At 39.8% G+C, this 22004-nt stretch overlaps 1 protein-coding gene across 8 annotated transcripts in view; it reads left to right on the top strand.

The window, feature by feature from the left end:
• Window positions 1-22004, top strand: part of ABCC8 (ATP binding cassette subfamily C member 8) — a 59797-nt gene that overhangs the window by 5392 nt on the left and 32401 nt on the right. For 3 of the 8 annotated variants that reach the window (XM_083701091.1, XM_083701087.1, XM_083701088.1), the window contains 13 exons: window positions 246-367; window positions 2233-2399; window positions 3062-3304; window positions 3827-4018; window positions 8323-8487; window positions 9074-9229; window positions 10776-10910; window positions 11338-11500; window positions 16358-16398; window positions 17948-18093; window positions 18818-18923; window positions 19517-19627; window positions 21499-21574. In XM_083701091.1, coding sequence (XP_083557217.1) covers window positions 277-367; window positions 2233-2399; window positions 3062-3304; window positions 3827-4018; window positions 8323-8487; window positions 9074-9229; window positions 10776-10910; window positions 11338-11500; window positions 16358-16398; window positions 17948-18093; window positions 18818-18923; window positions 19517-19627; window positions 21499-21574 — 1792 coding nt within the window. In that variant the 5' untranslated portion in view covers window positions 246-276. Of the gene's footprint in view, window positions 1-211; window positions 368-2232; window positions 2400-3061; window positions 3305-3826; window positions 4019-8322; window positions 8488-9073; window positions 9230-10775; window positions 10911-11337; window positions 11501-16357; window positions 16399-17947; window positions 18094-18817; window positions 18924-19516; window positions 19628-21498; window positions 21575-22004 lie in introns of all 8 variants that reach the window. The other 5 variants (XM_083701089.1, XM_083701092.1, XM_083701090.1 and 2 more) reach the window with 4 other exon arrangements.

Genomic DNA, 22004 nt, shown 5'->3' with positions numbered 1-22004 from the left:
TGGGGGAGGGGGGACCACTCACTGGGCTTCAGCCTTGTATCTTAGGAGTGGGAACTCTTTATGTGTGTATTTGCACACGTACACACACACACACACCCCACCTGGAGTGACTGAACCGTACATGCATTCCTTTGTGTGTTATCATAATCTCTGTTCAAATAACTTTGGGTCTTCATGTAGGCTTCAGAGCAAACATGGTACTCTCCATCAGGGTACTTCTGATTAATGTGTTTTGTTATACTTAGGGATTCAGAATCTCGTCATTTGCACCTGTACATGCCACCTGGAATGGCGTTCTTAGCAGCCATCACATCAATTGTTTACTATCACAACATTGAAACATCAAATTTTCCAAAGTTATTAATAGGTATGTACCCACAATACAGAAAAATATGAAATTGTGAATATGTTATGAGGAAAAGGTCTGTTAGGTCTTGCTGGAGGTTCACTTCAGTGCCCCCCCCCCAACTGAAATTTTATTGTCTAACTAAAGCTTACTAGTACTGTTCTCCTCTGTTTCCCACTAACAAAGCTGATTTCAAGTATTAGTATTTTTGATGAAATGAACTCCCCCCCCCCCCATTTATTATTTAATAAGAACATGGACATAGGCAGGATTTATGTTAGGGGAGCAGAACCTCAGTTAGTATTTTCATTGATTTACTTGATTTGGGAGGGGGCAACTGTCCCTCCCTGCCCCCTCCCCTTTGGCTGTGCCCATGATTAAGAATTATGTCCCACCTCATATTCCAGAATATCTATTTGTTGTAAACACCAATGCTTTAAGGCCACATGGCTGTTATTCACCATACACATACTGCTTTGATATTTTTCTTGACAATCATAAATTTAATTTTTAAAAAATAGCTCCACAGAATTGATGTTCCTGGAATTGTTGGCAAATAGTGTCTTTGTTTGTACTGTTGATGCAAGTAGCTTCCTTGGGAATAGTTATGGGAGTCATCTCATCCCTTGACAGGAAATTTGTGTCATATGTGAATAGTTCCACAGTTGTTTGGCCCATATGTTTCTCTGAGAAAATGGAAAATGACCATTTTTTCCTGTCTAATCTCATGAGACTGAATGTCAGAAAACCAGCACTTCCTATGTGTATTTATTTAACTATTTGAACAACTCGATGCTTAGTCTTATCTGCTGAACAAGAAGCTGTGCTTTGTTTGGAAAGTTGAAGTTAAAATACCTAAATAAAAGATGGATCACTTTGTTCTTCTATAGCATTGATATCTAAGAATATGGTGAAGAACTTCAGCTCTGCAGCAAAATAAAGCCCTCCGGGTCTTTCTCTCTGGCTCCTATAACTCTCCCCAGATCACAATTTCTCTCCACAGTCCACTGTTCCCCACTAGCACTGCTTCATGTAGGGTTTTTTGCCTGGCTGTGTCCTGGCCCACACTCAAATGAAGAACCTGAACTCACAATTCTAATTCTGCCAAAGCCTTGGGTTTTTATATCTGACTGGCACATACATCAAGCTACTAGCTGCCTGTAGTTCCTGTGAACAGCACAACAGCCTGTGCTTGGGCGTGTGTAGCAGTCACAAGGATGTTAAATAAGACTGTTGATTACGGTAATTATTTTACAATCAATATACTGAAGACTGATACATCAAACTCACTTGTCATTCCTCCCCAAGGTGATTGCCTCCATGTGGCAAGCCTTTCAATACACCCACTAAACCTTTTCTTTTCAGGTTCTGGTACCATTGCAAAAATTCCCTGCTCTACAGGGCAAATTACAGTACAGCACATGAAGGCTTGACTGTGTGAGGCAGAAGTCACCGGGAGCTATTTAAAAACATGTTCTTGTTAATGGGGCTTGGAAAGAGAATGAGAATATTTACAAGGGAATATTTACAGGGAAGCTTGTGTAGGAGTTAGTCAGAATTTCTTTCTCTCAAACACACACACACACACACACACATTTGAAAGTTTCACCAAGTACATTCGGCACACTCAACTGAAACTGTACAAAGCAGGTACAAATCAATGCCAGAGACAGTTACTGTAGCCATGGCTGAGAATGCTTATATTGATTACTTATCTTTGTGGTTGTAAGCTTAGTCAAAACTTCAGAATTTCCAACATTATAGAAATCTAATTTGCTAAACACTTACATATTCAGGACAGATCCCTTGAACAATCTTGTAATTTTATTTGCCTTCTTTAACTTTGAAGTGCTGTTCTGATCAGTGCTTTATTCTTCTTTCAACAGCCTTGCTAGTCTATTGGACTTTAGCTTTTATAACCAAAACCATCAAATTTGTAAAGTTTTGTGATAATAATATTGGACCTCGCCAGCTTCGATTCTGCCTCACAGGATTCTTAGTAGTTCTTTATGGAATGTTGCTTCTTGTAGAAATTAATGTCATCAGGGTAAGGGTAAGTTGCATTTCCTGATAATTTAGATGGTTAAAAGCAAAGTTGTTAATGTTGTCCATTAGTAACTGCATCTTGAACGTACTAGTATTTCTGAAGTCCCATGAATATAGGTTTCCATATACATTTTCTTAGGAGGAGGTGGAATATTAGAATGACATCCAGTCAGTTCCAATTCAGTCATGTTCTTTTTCATGCCTCCTGGTGAAAATAAATTTGGCCATATACAGCTTTGTAAGCCAACATGCTAGTTATAATTAAGCTCAAGTAATTTGACATTGTTCCTTTCCCCTTCCTCTGCCATCTCCTTGAGCATCAGGAGCACCAAGTTATAGTATGCAGCACTACTAAGATGTAATTGCAGTTTGAATGTGTTTAATGTTGCTGGATCCTGTCCATGATGGCCTTTAATTCTGACTCCCTGGATAAAATATTGCTTAAGAAATATGTTCTGTCCAGAAACACAGCAGTGTCCTGCCAAATCTATACTGTACTGTTTGGCAAGCATTGAGATACTGGAAGGTGAGGAATCAATTGAAAATACATGCCTTAAAATCCATGGCAGCCTGGTCCTCCTGGACAGAGGATAATACATATTACAGTATCCTATTATTCCTGCCCCCCTCTCCATTGACTTGCCTAAGATTCTTTTTGCCTTTGTTTAGAGATACGTTTTTTTCAAAACGCCCAAGGAAGTTAAGCCTCCTGAGGACCTTCAGGATCTTGGAGTCAGATTCTTGCAACCTTTTGTGAATTTGTTGTCCAAAGGAACATACTGGTGGATGAATGCATTCATTAAAACAGCTCACAAGAAACCAATAGACTTGAAAGCCATAGGAAAGCTGCCTATTGCCATGAGAGCTTTGACAAATTACATGCACCTGAATGAGGCCTTTGAATCTCCAAAGGTATGAATAGAAAAGGATTACCCACAACTGTGTTTCTGGCTTTAAACATGATGAATGCAGGCAGAAGAGCTCCATGCATGCCATGGAATGCTCATGCCTACAGTCCAGTAGAAAACTGTCTCACTTCTCTTAAGCACCTATCAAAATGAATAAGGATTGAAAATTTGGCCCACGATGTTCTCAAACTGTTTGGTGTCTAAAATCCTTTTATGTAAGAAATTTTTTACTAGTATTTGTTTCTTTGGCTCAGCTTTAAATGCACTGTTTGTAACAGCACAATTATTCCATTGGTGCATATTTGCTTGTGTTTTTTATCCCCCCCCCCACTTTTCCTTTTGTGCTATGTCTTTTAGATGGTAGAGCTGTGTGAGGTGCTAAGTAAATTTTAGGTACTTTAAAAATTAACGATAAATTGATAAGTCAAGTGAGAGACTTATGAAAATGATTTGAGAATGTCATTTATCTCTTTGGAATATTACATTCTTCCCATTCAAAGCAATTTTTCTTTAAATTATATATCAGAATAAAAACACTCCAAATCCACAAGGATCCAAGTCTATCTGGCGTGCCCTTTGTAATGCCTTCGGAAGACCACTGGTCCTAAGCAGCACTTTCCGTATTCTGGCAGATCTGCTTGGATTTGCTGGTCCACTGTGTATCTCTGGAATTGTTCACCATGTTGGAAAAGACAGCAACAGCACCTTCCGCCCCAAGGTACTATTTTTGTATTGTTATTATTTAACTTCTATGTTAGCCTTCTCTTAACATAGTATTGTCAAGCTCACTTTCTTACACAGTTGGCCAAAGGCGAATGTGGTACCCATAAACAAAACAGTACCGTGTTAACCCCATGCTTTTGTGGGCCCAAGTGTTAAAGTTAAACACATGACTAACTTGAGCAGGGATGTATTTAAGCAAGGAAGGTTTCTATAGATTAGCACCTCAAATTCTATACTGAAGAAGCTGAAGAATGGAAAGGATGTTGCTCTAAACAGTATATTTTTAAGTAGGAGTAACAAAAAAGCAGATTTCACTGTGACAAAGAATTTCCATCAGAATCTTTAGAAAGATAAAATACAAGCACACATGGGGATGCTATTATCTCAGGACATTATATTCAATAAAAAAAATGAAGACTCTGATTTTCTGGGGTACCCTGCAGGGATTGGGGGAGGAAGCAGTTCTTCTGCAGAATACAGATCCAAAGCAAGCATGTGGTTATGAATTAGTAATAACAACATGGTGTGTTTTTATTGCTAGTTAATGCATCACGGTCTCTTTTAAAAGACTCATAAACAAGCCAGTTTGATTGAAAGACTTCTACTGTTGTTAATGGGTTTGCATCTGCTGCCATAATGGAATAGAAATGGATATCCTATGCTGAGGATGAAGAACTAATTTTATGTTTCTAAATCAATCAATATGCTGCTGTTTTCATCCTTTCTTCAGTATGTTAGTGTACTTACTGGACACATTTCAAGGGGTTACCTTTTCTATGCTGTAGCTGGGAAGCATCAAGAACTGAAGTTCAGCATATTGACCCAGAAATTATTTACTGAATAATGAAAAATAAATGTATTACCTGAAGGATTGTGTGTTGCAGCAAAAACAACAGTGAGCCTTGTGGCACCTTAAAGACTAAGTTTTATCTGTTGCCACAAAAGCTTTCATCTCCATCAGATGCATGAAGTATTTTCCTAAGTTGCCGATATATACGGTATGCACATACAGTGGTACCTTGGGCTACATATGCTTCAGGTTACATACGCTTCAGGTTACAGACTCCACTAACTCAGAAATAGTACCTCGGGTTAAGATCTTTGCTTCAGGATGAGAACAGAAATTGTGCTCCGGTGGCACGGCAGCAGCGGGAGGCCCCATTAGCTAAAGTGTTGCTTCAGGTTAAGAACAGTTTCAGGTTAAGTACGGGCCTCCGGAATGAATTAAGTACTTAACCTGAGGTACCACTGTAGTTGCAGAGGTTGGGATTCTAAACACTGAGGTCAGAGGAAAATGAAATGAAAAAGGTGCAGACAATGAAAATAATAATGTGTATCTGAAGAAGTGTGCATCTGAAGAAGTGTGCATTCTCCAGTGTATCTGAAGAAGTGTGCATGCACACGAAAGCTCATACCAAGAACTGACTTAGTTGGTCTTTAAGGTGCTACTGGAAGGAATTTTTTTTGTTTTGATTATTAACAAAAGTTATTCACAAAGCTATTGTAGAGATAACACAAACATTATGGGATTGATAAGTTAGTTAATGCTTACAGTGTGTGTGGGACTAAAACCCTTGATCTCAATATCCAGCCACAGGTGATAGAACTGTCCCTTCTTCCATGCAATTGATTAGAGGATACAGTTGGGTCACCTACCTGGGAAGAGTTCTTTTTGGTGCATGTAAATACCATTGCAGGTGGGACTTGCACTCTACTTGCTTCAGGTTACAGATTCTGCTAACCCAGAAATAGTACCTCGGTTTATGAACTTTGCTTCAGGATGAGAACAAAAATCGTGCAGTGTTGGCACGACAGCAGCAGCAGGAGGCCCCATTAGCTAAAGTGGTACCTCAGGTTAAGAACAGTTTCAGGTTAAGAATGGACAAATTAAGTCCAGAACAAATTAAGTTCTTAACCCGAGGTACCACTGTATTACAAAGAACTCCATGCTAGTATGTGCAGTTCAACAACAAAACAGGCTACTTTAGAAGGTGGCGGACTCATTAGAAGTTTTCAAGCAAAATCTTGGATGACTTCCTGTCAGGAGTGTTCACAGGGAATTAGACTAAATGAAATTTTATTATAGCTGATATGTTATGCACTTTTCACATTATTATAAATATCCACCTAGAAAAATATTCTCTGATATCAGCATTCAGTGTAATTTGTCTAACCTTCTGCATATTGATGGTATGTCACATTCCTCTCATATGCCTTTTAAACATGTATTCATCTCAATCACATCATTTGTGGTGGATCTTACCTCTCCCCTGGCGTAGGTAAATATTTAAGTAAAATACATTTTAAAATAAAAGCATATACCATTCATATATCTATAGATTACTTTTAATTTGTCAGTAGTTCAGGAATAGATTTTGAGACACAAAGAAGCTGATTGCTAGCCAAATCAAAACAACATATATTTGAAAGGATACAAACTTTCAAACTTTTACCTTAGGGAGGAAAAGTGATATAGTAAATAACATTACCATTTAAACCAGGGTTAACAGCTTCTCAGATGGTTAATCAAATTCATTTGATGGTTAAATTTAAATTGTAAAGGAATTATGATCTGATCTAACAGAATTGTCTATTTCACCATCTTGAATAATTTCCCACCAATCATAAAGGATTATGTGTCCTTTATTCCCCAACATGAAACACCTTGGTTTTGAACATATCTTTCCCCAATTTGATGAGATTATGTGAAATTTGGATCATCAGTTTATCTGGTCAGATTCTATTAGCAAGGTGCAGCCCCCTATGGGCACAAGAATTACACATGACAAGATTTCCATGGGGCTCAATAGAGCTGTGTACCCCTTTGTTCTCTTGGTGCAAGTACACGGCTTCATGAAGGATGTTGGGTCATTGTGGGGATTGTTTGGTTCCCTTATTGCTATCTAGCTCTTGCTTGCTTTCTCTCTGGAGTAAGATATTGAAGGTTCTCAAGGTGGATGCTGAGGGAGGAGGAAGGGAAACAGAGCACTGCTGAGCACTGTGGAAACCTCTTTCTAATGCAGGCACAGGACTGAGTATATACATTCCAAAGAATTCTCTCATTTTCCAATAGCCAGTGAAACAAAGTCATCTTGGAGAACTTGGTCTTCTTGAATATCTACTTCTCAAGGTTATTCTTGATAAGAGTATTGTAACACAAAACTAATACCACATCACATGCAGTCTCCTTAGCATCTCTCAAGGGCAGCTTGACAAGTAAATCTCAAATGTTAAGCTTCTGTCACTGCTGTTCTCTCATTGTGTTTAACACTGCTTTTCTACTGCTGAGGAACCAGCAAGTGATCATGTTATATATAATCATCTATGAAGATCAAATGTTCAAAAGAGCTGCTACATTTTTAACTGCCATGACAGGCTTAATTTTGAGACTATCTAAATTTCTTGCCTCCAGATTTAAAGCTTATGTTTTATGCTTCTGAAAGATACCACATATCTTGTTAAGAAAAGCAAGTAGATACATATCTTTGATAGGTTGTCTGGCTAAGCCTGTGTTCAGGTTGCAAAGTTGCATAGTTCTGGATAGGCCAAGGGAGACTTTAGAGCTCCACTGAGTATTTACAGTACTGTGTTCTATAATGACTATTTATCACATGATGCCTTGCTGGATACATGTAGGGAGGGAGATATACTTTAAATTTTATTCTCTGTACTGCCCTGGAGACAGATGGTTCAAGGACTAGGAATGCCAAGAAGATCTCATTGCTATGATCAGGTAGTCATCTTCTCAACACTCATATTTTGACTTTATTGAGGTGGCAACCCAGTATGGACAGTCCTTGGCTGGGGACTCATGTCAGCAGCTTCCAGAGGTTCTGATCTGGTGTGGGTCCCATATATGGTGAGCTACCAGACTGGAGGTTGCAACTCCTATAGCTATAGCTCCTATCCACACCAGCAACCATGGCCAGTGGTCAAGGATGGTGGGGGTTGTAGTCCAAGAGTATCTGGGGAACCACCTAGGTCCTGGACTCCACCCACCCGGGCTGACCATTGAATCCTCCTGGACAGGAAAGAATACAAGGGCTTCTGGACATCATTATCTTTCTGAGCTTTGGCGTTCTCCAACACTGACCTGCCATTTGGTCTTCACTCTTGACTTTCTCTTTGGTTCTTCCTAGCATTGTCTCTCATTTCAATAAAAGGATTGTCTGAATCGCTGAAATATTTTATTCAAGTCATTGTTGCAGTTTCAAATGTTTGGGAACACTATTTCTATAAAGAATTATACAAAAGCAAAATTAATTCTGAATTGCCTTCTTCTCTCCCCCCCCCCAACAGACCGAAATACTTGGTGTTTACTTCATTTCATCCCAAGAATTCTTAGCCAATGCTTATGTATTGGCAGTCCTCCTTTTCTTTGCCCTTCTGTTGCAGAGAACTTTTCTCCAAGCATCGTACTATGTTGCCATTGAAACAGGAATTAACCTAAGAGGAGCAATACAGGTATTTCAGATAATCCAGAAATTTTTACCTAATGAGCTATACGACCACTTCTTAACTGTTTGAGTAAAGGAGCATGTTTCTAACAAACTCCACCAATCAAAAGAAAAAGAAAGAAAAGCTTAAACTTGGGTCAAAAAAATACATTTTCTTTGAAAAATAATAAACCATATGGACAGTATCTGATTTGTGCATAAAATAGAATCATGCTTCAATTTAAACGTCATATAATCTATATCCCATAAAATCACCTTATCTCCAGGTATGCCAGGATTCTTTTGCTTTGTTCTATAGTCTCCTGGTTATGTGACAATATTTCATATCCTTGTTTTCTCCTACAGAAGCCTGCAGCTGTCTTATGGGTCCTCTGTGATTGATAGATGACATCTGACTTATTAAACATAGCTTGTGTTCCTGTACTGTAAAAATAAAAAACCATTAACACCCTATATTTCAAATAAGCAATAATTCTTTATTTGTAAGCTTAAAAGCCACTCATTCTATTACATGAAACATGTGTACACCAGCTCAAAAACATTTAAGTGGGAAATGGTTTATAAATTCTTAAATAAAAAATTTCTCATTCTAGACTAAAATTTACAATAAGATTATGCGGCTCTCAACTTCCAACATGTCCATGGGGGAAATGACTTCAGGTCAAATCTGTAACCTGGTTGCTATAGATACAAACCAGCTGATGTGGTTTTTCTTCCTGTGCCCTAACCTTTGGGCTATGCCAGTGCAGGTAAGGAAATTAAAGTCCATATAACTTTAGTCCATGTAAATGGAGATAAATTTGGTGTGTGAGAGTTATTACAGGGAATCAGTATGTGGCACAATAGAGTACTTGTGTGGGATAGAGAGACTGCGATATAGAGACACATGATATTCAAAATATTGTTGCTGGGGAAATGCACGTCTATTTAAAAAAATAGTTGTTATTGAAAATAACCTGAGAAAAAAACAAAGCTGTGGCTCCTTGTCATCAAGTTGCAGAGTAATAATAATAGTAACAGTAATAGTAATAAGCCCTTGTACTGAGCTGAAGCAGAATTGCCTCTGCCTGGCTAAGGTGGCCTTCCACCAAAAGGGTGGGTGAAAGCGCCACCAGCTGGATCACCTCCAGCAGCAGCCAGCAGAAAGCCACCAAATGGGGCCTTCTAAAGGAAGAATGGGGAAGGAGTTGAGCCCGACTTGGAGCCATTGGCTCCTGAACCAGTTTGGCTGCCATCACATGAGAGCATTGGGTCCAGTCATGGCTCACGGATTGTCCTACCTCTGCTCTTCTTGCCCAACCACCACTGATGACAGGACTGCAGATATGGCAGTGGCCACAGTGTTCTGAAAAGCATCACCACTCAGTAGTTGGGGTCTGGATTGCCCTTTTAATCTGAAAGAGGTAAAATATATCCAGTGACTCAATTAAGAGTAAGCACTGTCAGACAAGACACATGCCCATTTCCAATTTGCTCTCTCAAATTCTAACTACTGCTAGCATGAGCAATTTACTCTCCTGTCCTGGGGCAGAGTAGAAACTTTCCTACTACAGCCTACCATTTCCAAGTGACCAGTATAATAAGTGCAGCTAATTGTATAATAGAAACCATGACAGCAGAATCATTCAGGACTATCTTTTCTGCCTTCCCTGATGCTGCAGTGCTTATATGTTCAGTTAGCTTTCAGGGTTCCCTGAAGGCACATGTTTATAGACCCAGGAGACAATTTCCAGTGCACTTTTGATTGGCTTAGAGGTGTCAGGTTTCTCTCCTTCTTTGTTTGACATTTATTGTGAGGAAAACAATTCTGTGTAGAATTCTTAGAGTTCTTTGCAAAATATGCATTTTTAAACAGTAAAACAGAGTAATGTCTTTTTTTTATTAAATAGCTTACTTTTCATTTAAAAGCACAAGATGGTTACTCACTTCCTTCAATTATCATCTGTTCTCATTAAATGCTCAAGATAATACAGGATAATACAAGTGTGGTAAAAATGTTTCTTTGTGAATATTAGTTATTATAGAATCCTTATTAAAACCAGTTAAATGATTTCAGACTTTATTGAGTGAATCATTTTGATTTTTAACAGTAGTTCACCCCCAAAAGTTCTGTTTGTAGTAATGTCTCAATGAAGATTTGGAGTTTATGAGACTTTTGAGTCAGATTTGGGACTAATGGATTGCTAAAATTCTGTTCCTTAATACAGATTACCTAATAGCATCCAACTCCTGGTCATTCTTTACTTTGTATTGGTTGGGAAATATAGTGTCCCTTCTTTCTTTTTGTTATCCCAGATTATTGTAGGAGTCATTCTACTCTACTACCTGCTTGGAATCAGTGCCCTAATTGGAGCTGCAGTGATCATAGTGCTTGCACCTGTTCAGTACTTTGTAGCCACAAAACTTTCACAAGCTCAAAGAAGCACATTGGTAAGTCTTTTCAGGCGTGTACTTTTAGGTTATGGTTATATATATCCATGCAGATACACTATTGTAGGAACAATATGCTTTGCGTAATATCAACACAGAAAATTCTGCTTCAAGGTAAGTTCTGTCAACATTATTCCAGTCATCCTGTAAGCTTATGCTGAAAGGCAGCATAAAAATCTTTGAAATTAAATACACATAAATACTTCCATGTGCAAGGATAACCTCCCATCCAGAGATATCAAAGTGAAACTGAAGAGCAAGTAATGGGTTTTACTGGAAAGCAGAAGACGCAAGTTCTATATTGTGTATAGCATGCAAGAACATCTGTAGTCAATTTGTACTAGCATAGCGTGTATCCTTAGATAACACAGTATGCTGCAGTGTTGCAATAATCCTCCTTAAATTAATGTTTGTGTCAATGGTTCAGGAATATTCCAATGAGAGGCTTAAGAAAACAAATGAAATGCTTCGAGGCATAAAACTCCTTAAGCTCTACGCCTGGGAACACATATTTCACAGCAGTGTGGAGGAAACCCGGCAAAAAGAAATGACTAGCCTCAGAGCTTTTGCTCTCTATACCTCCATATCAAGTAAGTATATTGCTTGACTTTGTCCCAGGATCAGTTTTTGTCTCAGCATAACTATGAGTGTGGGACGCAGGTGGCGCTGTGGGTTAAAGCCTCAGCGCCTAGGACTTGCCAATCAAAAGGTCGGCGGTTCGAATCCCTGTGGCGGGGTGCGCTCCCGCTGCTCGGTCCCAGCGCCTGCCAACCTAGCAGTTCGAAAGCTCCTCCGGGTGCAAGTAGATAAATAGGGACCGCTTACCAGCGGGAAGGTAAACGGCGTTTCCGTGTGCGGCTCTGGCTCGCCAGAGCAGCGATGTCACGCTGGCCACGTGACCCGGAAGTGTCTCCGGACAGCGCTGGCCCCTGGCCTCTTGAGTGAGATGGGCGCACAACCCCAGAGTCTGTCAAGACTGGCCCGTACGGGCAGGGGTACCTTTACCTTTACCTTTTTAACTATGAGTGTACTTGTCATTTAAAGGTGCTGCAGGTTTTAGAGTCTATTTCCAGTTCTAATATACCAGCAGAACTGCCAGTAGCACAAATACATTTTATTGTGTTTGGGAAAGGTTTATGCAATCCATTTAAGTATAGAACCTCCTGGCAACTGAATGCAGGAACTAGGGTCTGAACTAGAGTTTGGGTTTATCTATACTTACCTTTCCTCCACTCTCTCCAGGCACAGTCCCTGAATTAAAGGTCCATGTCCAAGCACCATATATATACCCTAGCCTTTGACTTTCCTATGCCCTTTGCAGTATAGTTAATACTTTCTGAGCAGTTGAGGTCAAAGAAGGGGGGGGGGGGAAATCCATGTAGCTGACTCCCATGAGAAAAGGATAGTTGGTAAAGGTTCCTGAAATGTACTGCCCTTACATGTATCTGCTTTTTAAAAAGCAATGCTTTAAAGTTTCAAGATATTGAATTAGTACAAGTGTCATAAATTTATGACACTAAATCTTGATTCAAAATACTAATGGGGTTATTATTTTATGGGATTGTTTTTAATGAAGGCAGTATAGAAATGTTTGTAAGATATAACATGGGACCATCATGAAAAATTAAAGAGTTCACATATTATATTATTTCTACCTCATTCTTTAAATGTCACAATTATGTGTCTGGACTCAGCTACATTAGTTAGGGGGGCATTTTCAATGCGTTATAACACTGTGACACCAGATGGCACTGTAGACTTCTGTCTTTCGCCAACGTGATTTCCCATTATGAGGTTTTCAACGCATTTTCCTGAAACCTTTTTTTGGATGTGTCTAGATCCAGCCTCTGTGCCTTATAAGATGGGTGTATCTGAGACAGAAATGATTGCCACAAATAGTATAGAGTTGCTCACTATGGCCTTGACAATTAAAGTCCTTTTCAGTTGATCCACTCTGTGCTGGGACTCATCCAGACTTCATTTTGTGCTGCGTTTCTAGGCACATGCCCAGGCTTTAAAGCTCCAGGGTTTGGTTTGATTTTGTTGTCTTCTTCTTTCCCCAGGAAAACCCATATTTTAATGCCGAATCAGAGCAAAGGGCAATCTGGTTTTCTATGGATTGCCATTGGCTCCGATTCAGTGATAAAATGCCAGTTGTCCGGGGAAACTGCCAGGACAAAACAAAAAACTGCTTGGACACAGAATTTTAAAGCTCAGACATGTGCCTAGAAGTTCTGGTGCAAAAGGAGGTCTGGATGAGCCCCCAGTGAATATGTTTGGCTGTGAACAGAAGCACAGCAGTAGGCCATGCCCTTTGACATATGCATCTTCCTTTTAAGGTAGGAACAGAGGCAACCCTCATGCAAACTGTATGCGCATATGGTTCTTGCCGTGTTTGGGGCCTGATCACAGCCTTAAGTTATCAACAAAATTTATACAGTGGTACCTTGGTTTCCGAACGGCTTAGTTGACGAACAAATCAGCTTCCAAACACCGCAAACCCAGAAGTAAATGTTCTGCTTCGCAAGTGTTTTTCGGAAGTTGAACATCTGACGCGGTTTCCGCAGTTTCTGCTTGAGTGCAGGAAGCTCCTGCAGCCAATTGGAAGACGCGCCTTGGTATTCAAATGGTTTCGGGAGTCAAACGGATTAAGTTCAAGAACCAAGGTACCGCTGTACTCATATGGCAGGTTTAAGCATGAAGTCACTGGCCTCATTATTTTTGAGCTATAAGCACATTTCCTCCAGCCTTAGTCCAGCAGCAGGTAGAATCTACACACATATAAAAACCATTATGAGAGTGCTTTTAAAAAAAATGTTTTTAAAAACACATTGAATTTTCCATAAGGCTCACCATTGCCATCCAGTGTCACATTGTATATTGCACTTAGAACACACACAAAATGTTTTAGTTGCAGCTTAGTTGCAGCTTTAGTTTAGTCGGTATCTGAAGAAGTGTGCATGTACACGGAAGCTCATACCAAGAACAAACAAACCTCTCTAAGGTGCTACTGGACAATTTTTTAATTTTTTTAAAATATATTTTTAGTTGCAGGTGTATAGCTGAGTCACTAGTCAGTGTCACTTGCTTATTTAAATCAGGACTGTCACTGAAGGAAAAACTGGTTTTATATCAGTTCAGAATTTGATACTGTAAGGGAGACAGAAATAGTTGTTTTCCCCCACTTAAAAAGGTATAAATAGAATGATAGACATAAATTGTGTTTCATTTACAATCCATAATTTATAGTGGTTTTGCATTTGTGTTTTGCATTTGCCAGTGAAACCAAGTCTGAAAGAGTCTCAAGTTCTTAAAGAAATAATGTGAAAACGAGGAGACAAACATTTAATAGTACAGTACAGTAATTGATTTGCATTTCCTGGCAAGCCTCTGAGGGCCAATTTAAATGCCTGCGGCTGGTGGCTGAAACTCTCTTCCCTGATGCAATATTCAAATGTCTGCCCACATATGCCTGTCCTGAAAGGTATATGCATGCCAGGAAGAGCTTCCTTTGGAACCATGCTACCATGTAAATACACACACACCCAGCAAGAATTTGGACCAGTGCACACAAGGGCACATAAAGTTTACTCTTACCATATAGATTGCCCCAAACCATACACAATAAATAATGTTTAAATGACAGTACAAATTAAGCAATTGTTCAGAGCCCCCACCCCCATGGGCATGTGGTGCCAGCTTTCAATATGAGTGCTTGGCAGCCCTGAACTGATGGCAAGCTGATCTGAGAGGCTGACACCATGCTCTGATTTATGTGCAGTTAGTCCTATATGCATGTCTATTCAGATGTTCAATGGGCTTATTTCCAAGTAAGTGTGAACAGTGATGTGGAAACTCCAATTTTATGGATGGTGATCATGTAAAATAATACATAATCAAATCAAAGGACATTGAGATTCATGTTTATATTATTATTGAAGACTGAAGGATTGTATTGCTGGTGATGATCTCTCATTCTGCACAATCTGCAGCTAATTTCACTCAATTTTGAAACATTTCCTGTTTATATTTAGCTGCTGCAACAAGATTACAGGATGAACCAAGAAGTCAAACAAAACGCCAGAAATGCATTCTGTTGTTGAGATACATTGAGTAATTAGACGTGGTTACTGCTTGCTCAAATTAGTAAGAAGTTTGGGCGATGCTTATGAAGGAACAATTAGTCACACTACAGGAGATAATTTTTGTTAATGACAAATTTAAAAGTGAACCCAAGGCAAAAAAGCATTTGTTCCATTCCCCAGCCATCTGGGGATAATAACCTCTAAACGCTACAGTGATTTGACTAGGCACAGTGGGAAAGCCATTGTGTTCTAGGTACACAGAAAGTCAGGTCAATGTTTCCAGGAAATGGCTACTTTTTATTTTATTGCCATTATTCATTTGTATTATTACATGCCACCCCCAATCTCTGCTGAGTGGTAGCAAAATTCCAGGAGGGTACCCTGTGTTGAGTTTCCATTGTGAAATCAAGGCACTGTGGAGCTAATGTCTGGTTTAGTTTACATATATTTGCAGTCACTTCAGTGCTGTTAACAGGGTGGTTTGACTTCACCTCCAGAGGTGCACTCCATTGTCTCCTGAGGCAGATGAATGCCAGCAAAAACACCTGGAGCCTTCAGTGGAGGGGGTGCAGAGCACTACATCCCAGGAGTGTCCCTCATTGCTTCTCTCATAGCTTCAGTGAGCTTGGATCCAAAGTTATGGCCCCCAGCCTACTCCCTATTTCCTCCTTCTTGCTCCCATAATGCCTTGCCAAAAAAAACCCATCTGTGTAAAGAAGGCCAGATTTGATGGTGAAGTGAACATACGTGAGGACCGACCAAAGTTGTTGAGCCTTTTTTAGGATTGAAGTTGCTGAGCTTTTTAAAAACAATTTACCCCGGATTAAGTTGACCAGTGGACCAGATTAGGCCCCCGAAACGGACTTTGGAGATGCCTGGCGTAAAGGGACAACTTTTTCTGTGTGGCATCACACCCACGTTGCCCTGGCAACCTCCCCCTTGTTTACCTGCAAGGTCTTTTGTCTTGTAGATGGATTAATGACAGGGCCATCATCTCCCTTTGTCCCTCTGTCTGACAGAAAAACAAGCTCAGCTTTTCAGCTCTGATTAAACCCCAGCATCCAAGAATCTAGGAGGGGGGAACCTGGCACCCAGGGATCTGGGGGATCCCCCACTAACACAAAATACTATACTATAATGACAGTTCCAGTATATCCTAACTTCCAGTATATCCTATACTATAATGACAGTTCCAGTATATCCAGTACATCATCTGAACAAGACAGGATGAAACCTAGGCAGATAAAAAGAAAAAGAAAACCAGAAAGAACTGTTATAGATACAAAAGTGAAATGCATGTAGAGATGTATGAAGCCTAAGTATATTGAAAGAATCAGTAAAATATATTTGTTTTACTTGCAGTTTTCATGAATGCAGCAATACCTATCGCAGCTGTTCTTATAGTAAGTATTTTACTGTTAAAAATGTAGATATATTTTAACATTTAGAGAAGAGTGTAGCTACAAAGTCCTCTGTCGGTTACAAATGCATTATTCCTTCTCTACTTCATTTTAAATTACACTCCACTAATAAAATATTAACTTTATGTACTGCTATCTTGTCCTTCAACAGATGCATTTGAAAACTGAAATAGATGTGACACAAAATGATGATCAATTATGTGTATGCAGAATTACAGAAAGCATGGAGAGTTAAATCACAATGGAGAGCAATTTGTTATTTGGGAACTCTGTGTGTGTGTGTGTGTGTGTGTGTGTGTGTGTGTGTGTAAGGTGTTGTACCTTATCTTATTTTACGTATGAATAGTTTTTTCTTTAATGTCTGTAATATCATTTTACTGATATTTAGATCTTACTGCTGTTTAGATCTTCAGTGGCCTGTTTGGATCTTAAATATGGACATCACTCCAATGATACATTTTACAGCATGTATCACTGTTCTCTCAGCATCCTCCTGTGCTTGTATATTTAAGTTTAGAATGTCCTGTCCTCTTACCATGTAAGCTGACAGAGTGATGGTGGCTGAGTACACACAGACCAGTTACCACATTATTTCAAAAGCTCTAGAACAGGCATCCCCAACCTTCAGCCCTCCAGATGTTTTGGACTACAATTCCCATCGTCCCTGACCACTGGTCCTGTTAGCTAGGGATCATGGGAGTTGTAGGCCAAAACATCTGGAGGGCTGCAGGTTGGGGATGCCTCCTCTAGAACACAATCTCCATACAAGATGTGTTGTTATCACTCCTGTAATTGATTCTATTCTACAACACACAGGCCATACAGAACCTAAGAAATGGATTCAGGCCATTCCCACTGACACTTTCCTTAGGCGGCACCATTTTGGTGCATGCAGGAGCCAATCCAGTAAGGGAATCCAATTGGAGACTTTTGTTACCATGCATAGATTGTACTAGGGCAACCACAAACATATTACTCTTGCCTAAGTTCTGCTCCTCCTGCCAACCTAGCAGTTTGAAAGCACCTCCGGCGGGAAGGTAAATGGCATTTCCGTGCGCTGCTCTGGTTTCGCCAGAAGCAGCTTAGTCATGCTGGCCACATGACCTGTACGCCGACTCCCTCAGCCAATAAAGCGAGATGAGTGCTGCAACCCCAGAGTCGGCCACAACTGGACCTAATGGTCAGGGGTCCCTTTACCTTTACCTTTAAGTTCTGCTCCAAGATGCATCTATGAGAGTAACTTTATACTGCTCTGGACTTTCAGATGGACATAATGCTATTTCATCAATATGCATTCTTTTCTTCTTTATTTGTTTTTATAATGGGGAAAGCTCTTATATAATTGTTGTATTTATAGCTGATAGTTAAATGTATATTAGGTCTGCCTGACAGATTTTGCAGTGCTTAGTTGCATAATGTCTCCTCCTGATCATTAGGGCTTTTGAAGTACAGCTAAATATTTTCACTGCATTTGTACCTTTAATATAAGAGGTGGCTGAAATAATTTGTTTTGCTGTCTTTTCTTTTAAAGACATTTGTGGTCCATGCCCACCTGTTTGAAAATGCTGACTTTTCTCCTTCGGTGGCCTTTGCTTCACTCTCCCTCTTTCACATCCTTGTCACACCACTGTTCCTGCTCTCCAGTGTGGTTAGATCCACAGTCAAAGCTCTTGTAAGGTAGGGTTTTCGGAGTGCCTCTGTCTTACATATGAAGCTTCTTACTGCAGTGTTTAAGAGCTTGTGGTATCCGTCCAATGCTTTTGCACTCTAATTAGACTCACTGATTTTCAAGGCCATCCCATTGCAAGTTTCCCCACCCCATATGCAGCCACTATAGGCACTATGTTCTTGCATTCCCAGCTCATGCAATAAGTTATACGGAATTATATGCTTTCAGGTGCAGGGGGGGAATTAATGTGAGGACACCTTTGACAAAAGTAGTATCACCACAAGATGATGATGATGATGATGATGTAAAGTTTAAGGCATTAGACCTTGATCCCACCAATTGTACTTACAGTTTTATTACAGCTTTGTGCACAGTTATAGGATTTCTTCTGAGAATAATATCTATACAGTGGAACCTTGGTTCTTGAACTTAATCCATCCTGGAAGTCCATTCGAGTCCTGGAACGTTCGAAAACCAAGGTGCGGCTTCTGATTGGCACAGGCGGCCCAGAAACAATAGCTGACAGCCGCATTGGACATTTGGCATTCGAAAACCGGAACACTTACTTCTGCGTTTTCACTGTTCGGGAGCCAATTTGTTCGTCAACTAAGCCATTCGAGAACCAAGGTTCCACTGTACCGTGGGAATTCTGAAATGCACACTGTTACTGTAACTGGCACAATGTGTCAGTTAAGTATTCCTCAATTTACTACCTTTTCCCTCTTTTCGTAGTGTTCAAAAGTTAAGTGAATTTCTCTCAAGTGAAGAAATAGGGGAGGAACATGACAAATGTGCAGAGCCAAGATGCAAGGACAACCACAGCAAATACCAGGCAGTTGTAAGTGCTAATATTGGATTGCGTGCCAAATGTTTACCTCCCATTCTTTAATCCTTGTGAACCACCCCAATAACTTTGTCAGTTCCCTTGTGATTAATTAATAGCTACATTGGCAAAATCTTAAAGCTAGCCAAGGACTATACCATGACTATTTTTGTTTAAGGCCAGCAGTGGATAGAGTGGGGGGGGGGCACTGACTATCATAATCAAGTGGGGAGGAGAAAGCCCATCCATACCAGAAATGGTTAAGAGGTAGCAGTAGAGGCTGAAGGCGACCCAACCAGTCCCATGCAAATTTACAATTTGTTACTGGCTTCCAGGGCCTAGTGTATGCAATGGTTGCTGTCTGTAGGGTCGGCTAGCCAGGCAGTCACTGCACAGTTGCACAATGCTGATTGACACACAAACCTGTCTCCTTTGCTTCTTACCAACCATTTCTAGGAGGGGTTTGGTGTATCTTTTCCCCTCAGTCCCTCCCCAGTTATTATTAATGACTGCACCAGAAAACCAAGTCATTGTCCACTCTTGCTTAAGGTTCTTTCACAGTCCTGTCACCACTCACCATGTATTTCTGTCTTCCTGATCTTGCACAGCCCCTCAAAGTTGTTAACCGTAAGAGGCCTGCCAGAGAGGACTGGAACAATTACAGCTCTCCTTTAAGAAGACCTGTTAGCACCACAGAAGCAGATGATTATTGTGTAAAGGTGGTAATAAGGTCACTCTTTCTAATAATGATGTTACTAATAAGCTCAGAGTTCTAGAGCCTGGAAAACCCACATTTGCATTTAGAAAGCAAAACAAAACATGACTGCTGAGGAGTAAGTTCTCATTGAAAGATTGTGGTATTTATCTGCCTCTTAAAGATAGAAATAAAAATAGTTTGGTAGCATGGTTATCAGTTTGTGAAATGGATCTTCTTGAAACGTTCTAATTTAGCCCAGCTTTCAAGATGTTTTTGAGTATAATTTGTGTCAGGTCTCAAACTAGAATCTGCTTTTGATGCTAGAGCTTGACACTGGAAAATATTGTGTGAGAGTGGATAATAGTGTCTCTGAGCTAGTACGCAGTCTGCATTTCTATTGACATTGTCTTCACACATCAAAAGCTAGTGAAAGGCTTCTAGTCCAGAGGGTAGTGTTTTCATGCAGACACTTTTTTTAGAAGCATCTCCTCCTCCAACTGTATGATTCCTCACTTACTAACCATCACTCCTATGTCCTATTGTGCTCCCTTAACAATGCCTTCTTTGCATTATATATGAATGACAAGGGCACAAGTGGTTTTTCTGTAGCTCAGGAATTTCTTCTCCCAGCAACTTGTGAGGGCAGTTCTCCTCAGAAAGCTTTACCAAATTGAAATTGAGTTGTTGTGTATAAGTTTATGAGTATTTTATTTGTGTGGTTTATATTTAATTAAGCTATGTGTTCTGATTAAGTTGAGCATTTTTTTAAACCTGTGCATGTTTACTCAGAAGAATGGGAAATATCTTCATGTGCACATTAGAGCTTTCATACTCAACACATTTATTAGGGAGCAAGTTCCACTGAAACTTACTTCTGAGTAAACAAGCTCTGCAACCAGCTCTGAAGGAAATTATAAAACTCAATAGGAAGAATTGTGGAATTTTTTATGTTTGCTTTGTATAAGCCACAAGAGGTAAATTAATATTTTTCATTTTTAAAAAAAAAATGGTAAGGCAATTTGCATTTGATACCCAAACAATACTGTCCTGATGCAACATACATCTATCTACATGCAATTGCCAGTATCTGGTTATGGTGAGGCCAGAAAGTCTCCTGGCTGGGAACTGTTGTAGTTACTATCAGTGGCATAGCGTGGGTTGTCAGCACCCGGGGCAAGGCAAGTAATTTGCACCCCCTAACCCGTGGATTTGCGCCCCCTAACCCATGGATTTGCGCCCCCTAACCCTAACCCCCAGATGTTGCACCCGGTGCGGCCGGCCCCCCCTGCACCCCCCACGCTACGCCACTGGTTACTATGCCCAACTGTGAAGTAATCTCAGTGTTCTGTCTCCTATGAAAGCTTGGAGTTTGATTAGGGTCTGATGAACAAGGACACCATGTTTCCCTGGCACAGGGGAAGGAGTTGTACCAGACCAGTTGGTTTGTGGTTTGCACACTAAAGAACAAAAAGATATCATTAGTTTGGAGATGATCTGGTTGAATGTATGTGGGGTGTTACCAAGTTGTAGTTTTAAGGTTTAAAATTTCCAATTATTGTTTGTTTCTTTTACATCTATTTTTGATTGCTAGCCGTCTTTGATGCACATTTGCCCAGAAAAGTGGTCAAAAATATATTTTTTAAATATAATAAAAATACATAACTTAACAATTCTCAAACTAGCCAAACAAGAATGCCCATTTTAATATATACTCAGATGAAAGCATAGAAATTCAAATTGGTCAAAAAAGGGTAAGCAAGAAATTAGATAGATCAAAGTGGGGTGGGGCCAAACTGGCTTATTGGAAAACCGCAAATAATTTTTAAAGAAAATGTCTAAGTGAGATTTTGCAACGGCATGGATTATTTATCTTTTTTGCTATTGTTGCCATAGGTCACAAATGGATTTTTCACTTGGACACCTGAAGGCTCTCCAACATTGTCCAGCATTGATATTCGAATCCCTCAAGGTACTAACCCACTCATTATATTCCCCCCCCCCAACAATTTTTATTGGTTTTTACCTATATTTTCTTTACATAACATCATCACAACCTTTCCCCAAAAATAAAACATTTGGCTCCATGAGCCTGTGACTTCCTTCCTCCCCGATTAATGGTTTTCAACCTTAATCTCTATACATTGCATTTTCCTGTATTTCTTATTCCTGTTAAATCTTAGCCTTATATATTTCCTTACTTAACTACAATAAGTAATAAATTTATCCTTACAAAGCTTCCTATAATCCTACTAGCGATGTTAATTGTTTACAGTTGTCTTTCAAATACAGTGGTACCTCAGGTTAAGTACTTAATTCGTTCCGGAGGTCCATACTTAACCTGAAACTGTTCTTAACCTGAAGCACCACTTTAGCTAATGGGGCCTCCTGCTGCTGCCGCG

This window comes from Podarcis gaigeae (genome assembly GCF_964106915.1).
Source record: "Podarcis gaigeae genome assembly, chromosome: 1".
Classification (NCBI taxonomy): Eukaryota; Metazoa; Chordata; class Lepidosauria; order Squamata; family Lacertidae; genus Podarcis; species Podarcis gaigeae.
The sequence above is the reverse complement of the archived record's forward strand: the minus strand, read 5'-3'. Positions and strand labels throughout refer to the sequence as shown.